General features: G+C 42.7%; 1 protein-coding gene across 4 annotated transcripts in view; it reads right to left on the minus strand.

The window, feature by feature from the left end:
- Positions 1 to 13,718, minus strand: part of HDDC2 (HD domain containing 2) — a 49,379-nt gene that overhangs the window by 16,233 nt on the left and 19,428 nt on the right. For 2 of the 4 annotated variants that reach the window (XM_002803907.3, XM_077998906.1), the window contains exons 1-4: positions 10,203 to 10,324; positions 8,906 to 9,027; positions 7,084 to 7,186; positions 175 to 243 (exon numbers count right to left, since the gene is read on the minus strand). In XM_002803907.3, coding sequence (XP_002803953.1) covers positions 175 to 243; positions 7,084 to 7,186; positions 8,906 to 9,027; positions 10,203 to 10,286 — 378 coding nt within the window. In that variant the 5' untranslated portion in view covers positions 10,287 to 10,324. Of the gene's footprint in view, positions 1 to 174; positions 245 to 7,083; positions 7,187 to 8,905; positions 9,028 to 10,202; positions 10,325 to 13,718 lie in introns of those variants that run through there. The other 2 variants (NM_001194872.3, XM_028846840.2) reach the window with 2 other exon arrangements.

Below are 13,718 nucleotides of genomic sequence, written 5' to 3' on the forward strand. Positions count from 1 at the left end.
ATTTCTATCCATCAGGAGAAATTTCTGCAGCAGCTGGGAAGTGACAAACAGACACAAACCAGACAGTAATAAGTTAGAGACCCCTTGTTAAGATCATCTAAGTCAACTACAGCATCAGGGAGCCATATAAATTCAGTTAGAAATTAAAAACAGTAATGCATTATATATACTTACTTCCCAAAGTTCATAGAGCTCCTTTCTGAGGTCCTCTGGTAGTAGTTGGGTTATCTGCTTCATAGCTTCCTGAAATATCAAACCATTACTTTAATTATATTGACATTTATCAAAGTTAACAACTACTCTGCAAAAGACAAATGGGTTCGGATTCTTACAAACAACTCCCACAGGGGCAGCAGAGTAAACTGGCCTATATTGGACAATATTTATAGCTTGTAAGGAAGGCAGGCAGTTGTATACCTTAAAAAAATAAGTGTAATCTTCATATGGGCTTTGCTTAGCACCTATTTTGTGGTCTACAACACAACAGACACAGAAAAGGACAATGAAGAGGTCATGAGACAATTACAAAAATATCAGAGGTGTTCCAAGGATGTTACATCTGTGGATAAATCACAACATACCCACATACATTTCAATCATAAGCATATAAGAGTTCAAAACAAACCTGAGTGGGGAGAATGGGAAAGGAGTACTGAATTACGAAGCTCAAAGAGATTTTTTGTATATTCATTTTCTATTGTTAATATGTTTTTATTGCAAGATGTAAAGTACAACACAAATGAGCAATTATTGCCATTAACATAAATGAAGTTACATGATAGAATTTTGTAGGCTCACAGACTCACAGGCTGAAAAGGGATATTAAACAGCAATTAGCTAAACCATCCATGTAGTATCTGAACCCTTCAATAGCATCATGGAACACTTCTATTCTCTTTCCAAAAATGTATGCAGTGGGAGGAAGCCTAGTACCTCAAGAGGCTGCCCCATGGCTTTCGGCAGTACTGGCAGAAATTACTTTCTTACATCAAGCTGAAAATCTTCCCTGTAGTTCTTCTACCACACCTAACCCATCCCTCCTGCTTTCCTCTCTCACCCACAAACACAATGTCAAACAGGTGGACAGTGACCCCACTGGGCTGGACTATCTGTGGCCACAGTGACTGGTCCAAGAGATAACCTTATAATTCAAACCAGGCCACTCAGGGGCTATTTGCATTTGTCAAGCAGAGGCTAGGAGAGAAGCCATATTCCCCACCACAAGGAGAAGCGTGAGAGTTAGCCAAAACCTAATGAAAAGCATAGACGAAATAAGAGAGTAGAGGTTGTCCTGTACTTCTAGGCTTTCTGTACTTTGTAGTCCCAAAGATTTCAGGAGCTACCCTTATCCTCCACTCTCCTCCTTTATTTATGAGTTACTCTAGTATCCTTCCTTTATTTCTGAATTACTCGAGTATTCTCAAATGGCTTCAAATTCCTTCACCACCTTCATTCCATACCTTTTAATCAGGCTCAGTCCTTCTAACCACAGAGGCTAGGCTCTTTGAATGGAATATGGCTATAAAAACCATTTTTGGCAATATAAAGGTCTTACATAAAATAAAATAGTGACTTGCAGGAAAGCAATGAAAACAAAATTGGACATTTGTGTGTATATTTATTTATTACTGGGAGAAAAAAATGTTACAGAATACAACCACTTCCAGAGCAAACCACATTTGCCAATGTCAACAATCCCCTCTTATAAATAACATCACCATCTTGAATGGCTTATTGAGTTATAGAGTGGTAGCATCACACTACCCTTAGTATGAAAAAATTTAGTGTTATGTTGTACATGCATTCTTTCTTGTTTCTTTTTCATAAATTTCAGCCAAGAATACTTGAGAAAATACTTTATATTTTCACAAATCAACTGTGTCTTTATAGATTGCTTTTCTCTACATAATTCCAGAAACACAAGTTTGCCAACTACTTCCAGTTGAAAAGAAAGAACTAAATCATATGTACATACAGTTATATGAAAATCTCAACTTTAGAATGCAAATATGAAAGTCCTGCTCTGACAAGAGGCTATTTTATTCTCTTTAAAACGACACACCCAGAACTGCATACAGTGATTTATGTATGATCTGACCAAGGTGGAAGAAAATGGAATCATCACCTTCCTCATGGTAGATACTATATTCCTTTAAGAGCAGTGTAAGACTGATTTGGCTTTTTGGTGATGATGTCCAATTACTAAGTTATTAATAGGCTTCTTGTTGTTTAAAATCACCATATTCTTTAAAAAACAAAACAGCAACTATGTTGTTGCTCTCTTCCTGAAACTGAACTATGATTTTCTGAATCTAGGCTGATTGGTATTTGTTATCACACAATCAGAACTGCATTTTTACAACCTTGTAGAGAGTTAATATTCTTTGTTTGGCAGCATATACCAGAATCAAGCCCACCTTTTTAATTGAACCCTCTGAAATCAACATGGCTCAGGTCCAGGGCACATAGCTAAGTATGCCAGTCTTTTCCCTTCCTGGCAAGCGATGAGCCCTGCCACTTCCACTTCTATACTGAGTTTCACCTTGTTGTTCAGACATAGATTTAGAGTGACAGCTTCCCTAGCCTCTTCCTCTGTTAGCAAAATATGTCAAAAATCTGCCTAAAGCGCTGAGCTGAATGAAGCTTTCGGCAAATATTTTGTGTCAGTTTTGTGACAAGTATCTGGAAGGTATTATTCATCATTCAGACACTGATGAGGCTGAAAAGTGTAGCAGTCAACTGAAGACCAGATCCAGACTGGGTTTCAAACCCGGCTCGCCATTTATTAATACTAATTGTGGAACCCTGAGCAAGTCATTTGACCTCTTTGTCCTTCAGGTTTCTCATCTACACAATGGGGTCAAATAATGGTACCTACCTAAGAGGATCATAAGGATTAAGCAGTTAATACACATAAAGTGCTTATTATGTGCCAATACTAAGCACTTTATAAATCTGGCACATAATAAGCACTCTATACATGTTTGCTATGTTTTTCATTTTCTCCTTCTTGTCATGCTTACTCTATAATAAAGTTCCATTCTCGCTGTAATCTCCCAGTTCTTTAGCAACTTTAACCCTCCCAGACACATGCATACCACGACTCTGCCTTCTGTTTCAATAAGGTTTTCCCTTTGCAAAGGAATATGACCTGCCACTGCTGTATTCCAGCTTCAAGCTCCACCTCACTAGATCATGGTGATCCTTATCAGACATCATTTATCAACTTGAATTATAATATCAAGTGTATGTTAATATGTTTAGGAATGAGGCCAGACTACAAGTATTGCTTTTGGCCCCCTTTCTAAATTTGCTTCTTCTATGCCCTCATTCTCCCTTTCATCTTCATACCCACTTTTCTCCAAAACAATCAGCCCTCCAGGTTTATCAAGTACAGTTGGTCCTCCATATCTGCGGGTTTTGCATTAATGGATTCAACCAACCATAGATTTAAAAAAAAAAAATGAAAAAAAAATGATACAAATAAAAAACAATACAGTGTTACCAACTATTTACATAGCATTTGCATTGTATTAGGTATCATAAGTAAAACAGAGATGACAAAGTATATGGGAGGATATGTGCAGGTAATATACAAATATGACACCATTTTATCTTGAGCATCTGCAGATTTGGTTATCTATGGGGGTCCTGGAACCAATACTCCATACATACTGAGGGACCACTGTATTTTTTCTCCCTCCTACTTCAGTTCAGAGGCTCAATGATCTAGCCAGCAAGGGCAAATGAGGTTTCCTGGTTCTCATTAGGCAGATTCCACCAGGAGCCAAGAAATCCTCATTTAATTATCTTAATGCATGGTTCAGACATCCAAATCTTGTTCATAAACACCATCTGCATAAAGAATTGTTCACCTCCCTCATTTTCTTCTCTCTTCCCAAATCCTGACTAGCAGCAGGAAGAGGCAATAGAACATCAGTGCTCTCCAAACCTTTGGTTTCTTGTCCAAGACCTTGTGATTCTTTAAGATGTTTCCCCATTGCCTTCTGCTTATGACATTGATTCCCCTGTGAATCAGCAGGAGTGGGCAGCAGTCAGGAGGTTTAATGAGGCTGGAAAGGTTTTTCATCAAAGCCAGGAAATAGCATCCTGGAAGGCAGCAGTACCCTCTGATTGCTCAGGTCCCCTCTGTGCCTGTCCATGGGGTGTCACCAGCCAGGACTCAGCTCTGGTAGGAACAGTCGTAGATCTTCCTCATTTCCAGTTGTTGGAGATGGTTCACACTGACTGGTTCTTCTCCAGAAGGTTTTGACTTGCTCCTCTGTGGAGTGAATCTCAAATTCACTGTGTGCTTCCAGAGGGAAGTCTGTCTTTTTTTTCTGGGCCCCATTTCTCCTTGCCTTCTCTTCACTTTAAGGACTTCGATGACTCACTGGTACTTTAGAATATGATTTCTCATCCACAATGTCCAGACTTACCCTTGAATAAAACTATCCTGCAATGAGCTGTATAATTGAGGAATTTTTTCCCTTCCTTTCCCTGTGTTATACTTCATTACTCACCATCCTCTGCTTCAGGTACCAATTCCTTTCTGCAACTCAGAATCTCGAACTAATTGGTTTCTCTTTATATTAATTCGGCCAGTCAACAGAACAGTTCTTTATTCATAGCAGTGCAGATTCATATAGAGAAACATTTCCTTAGACTCCTCCCTTTTTCCTGTCTTGGTCAGCCTGTATCTTGGACCTAAACTTTGGCAGGATGAACACATTCCTTATACGATTCCCCTTGTGCCTATACTTTTGGGTAGGTTGGAACTCTTAAACTGGGACCCTCATTCCTTGTGGCCCTTCTTACCTTTGGAGGGCAAAAATCCTGCTGGCTACTGAGCCCCTGTTAGTCTATAGGTGTATTCAAAATACAGATCAAAATGGAGTTTCTTATGTCTTCCTTTTCTACATAGACACAGTAACAGTCTGATCTCTCTTTCCTTTCCCCACAAGCTCCAGTCTCCCCAGCTCTAAGAATAGACATTTAAGCCTACTTGCCCTGTTAAACCATCTCACTAAAGACTCCTACTACTCAGCAGTTTAGGACCAACCTCTTAGGCCTCCAAAAAAAGTAGCTAGCAATAACTCTTGAATTGAAAACCAACCATTCAGCATTCAAAAAAGGCTTCCTTCATTTTCCAACTTCTGCTTCAAACACATCTTCCTCGTTTGCCCTGGGCTCTGGGTTTAGAGTCCAAATTGATGGTAATTTAATACATTATTGATGTTATTCATTTCTTTCTAATACAAATATTTGATTTTTCTTTACCTTCAACCCCTAAGTTAAAGGAGTAACTTAAAATTTACTAAATAATAATTATAATAATGATTCAATTTGTGATTTATAGAACTTCTCTCCAAAGAACTTAGTTAGCATGGAGAATTTCCTACAACCTCATTTAAATTCCAGCTATTTCTACTATTCTAATGAAAGTTATACTATCTACAGCTACATATTAGGGAGAACTGAAACCAACACAATTTTCTGTCCCTGTGTTAAACAAAGCTGGGAGCAGACATAAACCCCTCTTATTGTGTTAAGGATGAGACAAGTGATAGGGTTTGGATGTTTGTCCCCTCCAAATCTCATGCTGAAATGTGACCTCCAGTGTTAGAGGTGGGGCCTAGAAGGAGGTATTGGATCATGGGGATGGATCCCTCATGAATGGTTTAACGCCATCCCCTTCATAACGAGTGAGTTCTTGATCAATTAGTTCAAATGAGATGTGGTTGTTTCAAAGAGGGTGACACCTCCCCACCCTCTCTCTCTTGCTCTCGCTCTTGCCATGTGATGCACCCGCTCCCCCTTTGCCTCCCATCATGATTAGAAGCTTCCTGAGGCCCTCAACAGGAGCAGATGCCTGTGCTATGCCTCCTGTACAACCTGCAGAAGTGTGAGCCAGTTAAACCTCTTTTCTTTATAAATTACTCTACTATTAAAAAGTCAAAAAAAGACTTTTTTTCCTCCACAGCTAGTGAGGCTGTGGGGAAAAGGGAATGATTGTACACTGTTGGTAGGAATGTAAATTAGTCCAGCCAGTATGGAAAGCAGTGTAGAGATTTCTCAAAGAACTTACAGCTACTATTCAATCCATCAATCCCATTACTGAGTATATACCCAAAAGAAAATAATCAGTCTACCAAAAAGACACATGTACTCATACCTTTACTGTTGCACTATTAACAACAGCAAAGACATGGAATCAACCTAGGTGCCCATCACTGGTAGACTGGTTAAAGAAAATGTGGTACATATACACCATGGAATACTATGTAGCCATGAAAAAGAATGAAATCGTGTCCTTTGCAGCACTGTGGATGGAGCTGGAGGTCATAATCTTAAGTAAATTAACACAGGAACAGAAAATCAAATACTGGATGTTCTCACTTGTAAGTGGAAGCTAAGTATTAAGCACACATACACATAATCAAGGGAACAACAGATACTGTGGACTACTAGAGGGTGGAGGGAGAGGGGGGTTAAAAAAACTACCTGTTGGCTTACTATCAGGGTGACAGGATGTGTACTCCAAACCTCAGCATCACACAATATTCCCATGTAACAAATCTACACATATATCCTGTATCTAAAATAAAAGTTGAAATTAACAAAAATAAAATAAAATAAAAATTACCTGGCCTCAGGTATTTCTTTATAAAAGCTACAAAAGAACAGATTAACACAACAAGCAAAATCCAATCTGCTGCTTACTCCAGAAAATCCCTGCTTCTGGAAGATAAGGCTGTAAACCCCTAAAACAGAGTCAACACTAACAGTTTACTCTTCAAAACTCATTACGACCTTCCTTCATATGTTTACTAATCTAAATCTATTATGTCCTAAACTGTGCAATCCCAGCTAGTTGCCTAACTTGTCAGATCCATCTTAACACTCTCCAGCCCAGGCCCTGAATCTCTAAAATTATCCTCCCCTGACCTTCCCCTTCCTAAGACACTAGTAAGACTATCAAGGCAGTATTCTCCCTAACCGCAACAGGTCTCATAAACTTAGCTTTGCTTCAGCAACAGGTTTTTCTGGTGGTTTTTTGCAGAGTCAACAGTCAACACTGACCTCTTCTCGCCTATGTTTTTCTTCCTTGGGGATGTTATCTGCTGGTGCTATGTCCCCAACGATGCATTCTGCCATATCATGAACGAGGGCTAGGCGTACACATCTGATCAGGCAAGAAATGTTGAATAATTACACAGAATTATATTCACTACAAGTTCCTTCTCTATACTCTTCCAAAATTGCATAAAATATATTTTTTTCTCCACCTTAACAGAGTATTTTAATGTAGTATTTTCTAAAGTAGTTACATTCTGCCAGCCTACAACAGTTCTGATCAAAACTGTTAGTTCATATTCAATAAAATACATGTGAGTGGAGGGGAAATTGTTAGCATGAATTTTTTTTCTTAAATGGTTTGTCTCTGAAATCTCACTTTAAAAGGCTGATAAATAGGCCGGGTGTGCTGGCTGATACCTGTAATACCAGCACTTTGAGAGGCCAAGGCAGGAGGATCACCTGAGGTCAGGAGTTTGAGACCAGCCTAGCAATATGGTGAAACCCCATCTGTACTAAAAATACAAAAATTAGCCAGGTGTGGTAGCATACACCTGTAATCCCAGCTACTCAGGAGGCTGAGGCAGGAGAATTGTTTGAATCTGGGAGGCGGAGGTTGCAGTGGGCTGACATTGCACCACTGCACTCCAGCCTGGGCAACAGTGAGACTCTGTCTCAAAAAAAAAAAATTACATTTAACAACTTTCATGTTCCTGACACATGTGAATCATTCAATAAGTGGTTATGATTATTAGTGGTTAAGGAATAGTAGTTGTGATAATCGTCATCAAAACAGGAAGTCAAGTAATGAGATAAATGCCCAATCGGGCCAGTATGTTTTAGCCTCCCATACTACCGAGGCAATACAAGGCCCAACAGTGTCCTTTGAGATTTCCCTGCGTCTACTCTCTTTCTGGTCCAGTTCAAATCCCAGACTACTCCAAATTGCATCTCTATTGGACTTCACTTTCACTTTGTACTATTTGCCAAAAACCTCCTCAGCTCCATACCATCTGCTGAGTAACAGAGGACTACTCAGGCTTCCCCAGTGAACCCTTTGCTGCAGTCAAGTTGATTTATTTCTCATTTGCAAAATACTCCTTTATTTTCCTACATTCAGGGCTTTGGTTTATCTGCCCTTCTCTTTGCATGCAGTGCCTTCTCCTACCTCTCTGCCTATGTTAACCCTCTAGAGCTCAACTCAGATTGCACCTCCTCCATAAAGATCAACCAAGAACAGGTGATCTCCCCTACTCTTAAAATACTTAACATTTTCGACTATAACTTATATTTCACTTCTTATAGAAGTTATTTTGGGCCTGTGTAAGTCACTTGGGATTTATTTACTCTCTTATATGCTAGTAAACTTACTTTTGTTCTGTGCTCAAAAAGCATTTTAACACTTGTCAATTGAATGAAGGGGGAGAGGATACCTCTTTCTCAGCTGTCTTGCACATACAACTCCAAAAAGAGCCTCATGAATGTATGCTACTATCCATAAAAGGCACTAGAAAAGAGCACACGGTATACTAATACAATGCTAGAATTTTAGACATAACACACTCGCCTTCAAGGCCCCAATATCACACTTAAGTCTCCTCTGATACCCTAGGCAGGCTCTATCACTTGCCAACATAAAACCCAGATTGCAGTTTACAACAACGGAGGCAACACAACCCACATCCTAAATATGCATGGTTTGCTTCAAATAATTTTTCTTGACCTATAAACTAACCTACAAGGATTTGACACGGGTCTCAGTGGTAAAAACGGGTGCACACCCATAGACCAGAATCCCTCACGAGCATCAAAGTCCAGCTCAGCTTACCGGTCTTTGTTAAGACGGTCATCTTTGATCACCATAGCCATAACTGCCATCCGGTACATGTGATCTGACACGCTCTCCGGCCTTTGGACATTTCTGTATACCCAGCCAGTCCGTGGGACTCTCTGATAAATATGAAGAAGAAAAAAGTTTTAAAAACCAAATACTAACTATCTGCTATGCTCTTCAAGAGATGTCCAGGATATAACACACAGAAACCGGGTCATAGTTTCAGAACCTATTACAAAATGTTTTGCTAAACTAGCTAAAATGATAGACATCTGGAATCAAATGAACTTGAGAGCTCAGAGAATGAAAGGGGGAGAAGACAGAGAGAGATAAGTCACAAAGTCCATTCGTCAGATTACTCTGTTACTGATGTATAATGACGGAACATATGCAAGTTCTTTAAAAAACAAAAACAAAAAAAAAACCAAAAACTGCATTTTTACTAACTACAAGAATTGTGGCTTTTTGCCTTCAAATAATCCTACACAAGCAGAAAACACTGTATTGAAGGCTCTGAACGTGAACGAGTGATAGGCTTCCAAATTCTGAGGCACAAGGGATAAGGGCACTTCTAATTGCTTGATGCTACCACGTGCCGGGACTCTTCCTTTTATTCACATCATAACCTCATCTTGTGAAACTGCATTTCTTCCTCAGAATTCTACATCGCTAAGGAATGTTATAACTAGTAGTCAGAGTGGCATGAAACAGATAATTTACTTTGAACTTGGGAGAGAGACGGGGAAGACGCACATGATGAAACTCATGTGTATGACATTAAATCCTGTTTGGGGGGTGGCCTTGAGAAAAGTCTTGTTTCTGGAAGTAACTGTGAGGCAGAGGTAAAGCGCTCCACTTAAAATCTGCAGAGCCGACAGATTCTATTCTTTCCACCCGTGCTCAGAAGCAGCCCCACCCTACACACACACACACACACGCACGTGGTTCTGGGGTCTTGAGCCCCGGAAAAGCTCAGTGCAGGAAGGGCGAGGCCGGCTGCTCTCTGGGAACTGGCACGGCTGCAGGGCGGAGCTCGCGGCCCCCGCGGCCCCGAGCTCTAGGCTCAGACTGCGCGCCGTCCCAGCTGGCCCGGCTGCCCCTCCGGCTTCTTCCTCTGTCCACAGTCCGCGAGGCGCGGCCACATCCCCTGGACTGGGGCCTTTCCCGAATTCGGCACGGCGGACCCAGCGCAGGAAGGGGAAAGGCCGCGGGCCCAGCGGGGAGCCGGAAGCTCCGCCGCCCCACAGTCCCGCCCGCTCGGCCGCAGCCTCCGGGCCTGGCGCCCGCTCACCTTGAGCTGCCCCACCAGCCGCAGGAACTGCAGTAGGGACCGAGCCCCGTGGCCCAAGAAGGTCGCAGAGGAGACCGAAGCCATGTGGCCACGGAACCTGGCTGGGCGGAGCAGGCCGCGGCGAAGCTCCTCCCCGCCCTCCTCCTCCTCCCCTTGTCTGTCTTCCACCTCCTCTTACTCTTCTTCCTCTTTCTCCTCCCCCTCTTCTTCTGACTTCTGCCCCCTTCCTCTTCCCCTTCCAACTCCCTCCTCCTCATCCCTCTTCTTCCTCCCCCACTTCCGCTTTCTCCTCTCCCTCTTCCTCCTGCCCCTCATCCTTTCTCCCCCTCCTCTTCCTCCTCCTCCTGTTCTTATTCCTCCTCTCCCTCCTCCATTTTCTCACGATTTTCTCAGACCCTTCTGTCCAGCCTTCCCCTTCCTGGCCTTGGTGTCCGCTGCTTGGGCATTGCTCCATCAGTGGCAGACACCTTGCTTAGCACATACTGGACACTCAGTTTTATTTTTCTTTGTGAAAAATAAAGCTCTCCTTTCTAAATTTATGAACCTCGTTATTCTTCAGTTGACAATGTAAAACCATGAAACTGGATGAGGTAACCTGGCAAGAGGGTGTGAATGAAGGAGAAAAGACACCCAAGGCCTGAACCCCAACATTTAGACTTTGGGAGATCAAGCTGGAGCAGCCAGTGAGGTAGGAAGAGGATTAGTAGGTAGGATAGTTGTGTCTTGGAAGCCATGTACAAAAATATTTCAAGAAGGAAGGAATACAGTCAACCAAGTCAATGTTATGTCAGATCAGGACCAAGATTTGACTTCCAGACTTAATAAATTCCATATTATTGGTTACCCGGACAAAAGCAGTTTTCAGTGTAGTGGGACAAGCAGAACCTAGTGAGATAATTCTGAAGAGAATGGGAGCAAGTATTACAACACATTGGAGATGGGATTGAGGTGCTGTTAACTAGTGGAGAGATTCTTTAAAAACAGGAGATATTATGTATGTTTATTTACTGATGAAGGGGATCTAGTAGAAAGGGAAACATTGATTATATAAAAGACAAAGGAGAGAAATGTTTGAATGTCAGCCTTGAGTAACGAAAAGTAGTTCCCATCCGGTATACAAGATAAAAGACGGACTTTAGATAGGACTATAGAGAATTCATTCAAATATTAGAGGAGGACAGAGTATATGGTGACTAATCAGTCACAGATGTGGTCATGGGAGGTTGTAGAAGTTATCTTCTGATTGCTTCTATTTTCTCACCAATTTAGGCAGTAAAGTATAGGCTGGGATGTTATAATAACAACCTCCTTATTTCCTGTATCTCAGCAGTTTAACACAGCAACGGTTTATTTCTCTCTCATGCTAAGTGTCCATTGTAGATCAGCTAGAGGATGCTGCTTGCTCTAACCTCATTTAGGGAGCTAGGAGGCTTTCTTTGCTCTCTTTTGCCAAGATTGTAAAAAAAGAAAAGTGGCACTCTGGTTCTTAAAGCCTGTCTCTGGAAGTGATATATGACCTTTCGTCTACATATCATCAGCAAAATAAGTAACATTGTCACATCTAACTTCAAAGGGGGCCTGTGGACTGCAATCTTGCTAGGCCTCTGGGAAGAAAGGAGGCTAGAATATTTATGAACAGAGGAGGAGGCATTTGAGGTTTAAGGAGTGATATAGTTTGGCTCTGTGACCCCACCCAAATATCCTGTCAAACTGTAATCCTCAAAGTTGGAGGAGGGTCCTGGTGGTGCGTCCGGAATTGGTGGGTTCTTGGTCTCGCTGACTTCAAGAATGAAACCACGGACCCTCACGGAGAGTGTTACAGCTGGTAAAGACAGCGCATCTGGAGTTGTTCGTTCCTTCTGTCCAGAGTTGTTTGTCCCCCCCGGTGGGTTCGTGGTCTTGCTGGCTTCAGGAGTGAAGCTGCAGACCTTCACAGTGAGTGTTACAGCTCATAACGGCGGACCCAAAGAGTAAGCAGCATCAAGATTTATTGCAAAGAGAAAAAGAACACAACTACGACCTGGAAACGGACCCAAGCAGCTTGCCACTGCTAGGTCAGGCAGCCTGCTTTTATTCCCTTATCGAGCCCTGCCCACATCCTGCTGATTGGTCCATTTTACAGAGAGGTGATTGGCCCATTTTACAGAGAGCTGATTGGTCCGCTTTGATAGGGTGCTGATTGGTGCATTTACAATCCTTTAGTTAGATGCAAAAGTTCTCCAAGTCCCTATCAGATTAGCTAGACACAGAGAGCTGATTGGTGCATTTACAAACCTTTAGCTAGACACAGAGTGCTGATTGGTGAATTTACAATCCTTTAGCTAGACACAGAGTGCTGATTGGTGCGTTTACAATCCTTTAGCTAGACGCAAAAGTTCTCCAAGTCCTCACCCGACCCAGAAGCCCAGCCAGCTTTACCTCTCAATGGCACTTGCCATGGGACTTTGCATCACCTAGGCTGGGCACTCTGGTAGCCCAGAGGGAGCTTGTCCCCTGATCAAGCCCAGCAGGCACCAGCTGGCCACAAAGGGTGCAGGGCCCACCGAGCCTGTGCCCACCCAGAACCCACGCTGGCCCGTGAGTGCACGTGCAGCCCCAGCTCCCACCCGCGCCTCTCCCTCCACACCTCCCTGCCAGCAGAGGGAGCCAGCTCCGGCCTCAGCCAGCCCCAGAGAGGGGCCCCCGCAGCATAGTGGTGGGCTGAAGGACGGACGCCTCAAGTGTGGCCAGAACAGACACCGAGGCCGAGGAGCACTGAGAGTGAGCGAGGGCTGCTAGCATGTTGTCACCTCTCAATCCCCCCTCTAAACGGGACACCCCAACTACTGTTGGGAATTTGGCAGATGACCGCCCTAGCTATTTCCTGCTGGACAGGGGCGATGAAAGGTCCCTGCAGTTGTAGTGTCCTCCAGTTGGGAGCTCTCCAGGCCAGTGAAAGTACCAGTGGGTCGGTCCAGGGGTCCTCGGTAGAAGTTGTTAGTTGAACTCATTTGGGCTTCCATTTATAAGACCATCTGTAGCTTGATGGCCTCGATTCTAGAGGAAACAAATTTAACAAGGAGGTTAAAAATACAGCGTCCAAAGGCAAGCAACAGCAAGATGGCTGCCACAGGACCTAGAAAGGGGAGAAGCCATGTTGCCCAACTCCAGAGGTGGGTATAAGAATTTGAAAGGCGCTGCCTGATTCCAGAAGCCTTTTCCTGTAAATGCCGGGCGGCATCTCATACTATCCCTCACTGGTTAGTGTAAAAACAACACTCTTCCCCTAAGAAGGTTCAGAGTCCTCCTTTCTCAGCAGTGAGGAGGTCTAGGCCTTGGTGGTTTTGGAGAGTCACTGCTGCCAAAGAGTCTATTTGGGATTGTAGAGTAAGGATAGATTTCTTTATCTCTTGCAAACTGTCTGAGAAAGAAAGTGTGTGGTAGTAGGATAACACTTGTTACACTGTTAACTTTTAGCAAACTTTACTTTTGTTGAAAACCTTGTAAGTTTGGGATTTTAATTATTCTTTGCTATTA

The sequence above is a fragment of the Macaca mulatta genome, chromosome 4 (genome assembly GCF_049350105.2).
Source record: "Macaca mulatta isolate MMU2019108-1 chromosome 4, T2T-MMU8v2.0, whole genome shotgun sequence".
Taxonomy (NCBI): Eukaryota; Metazoa; Chordata; class Mammalia; order Primates; family Cercopithecidae; genus Macaca; species Macaca mulatta.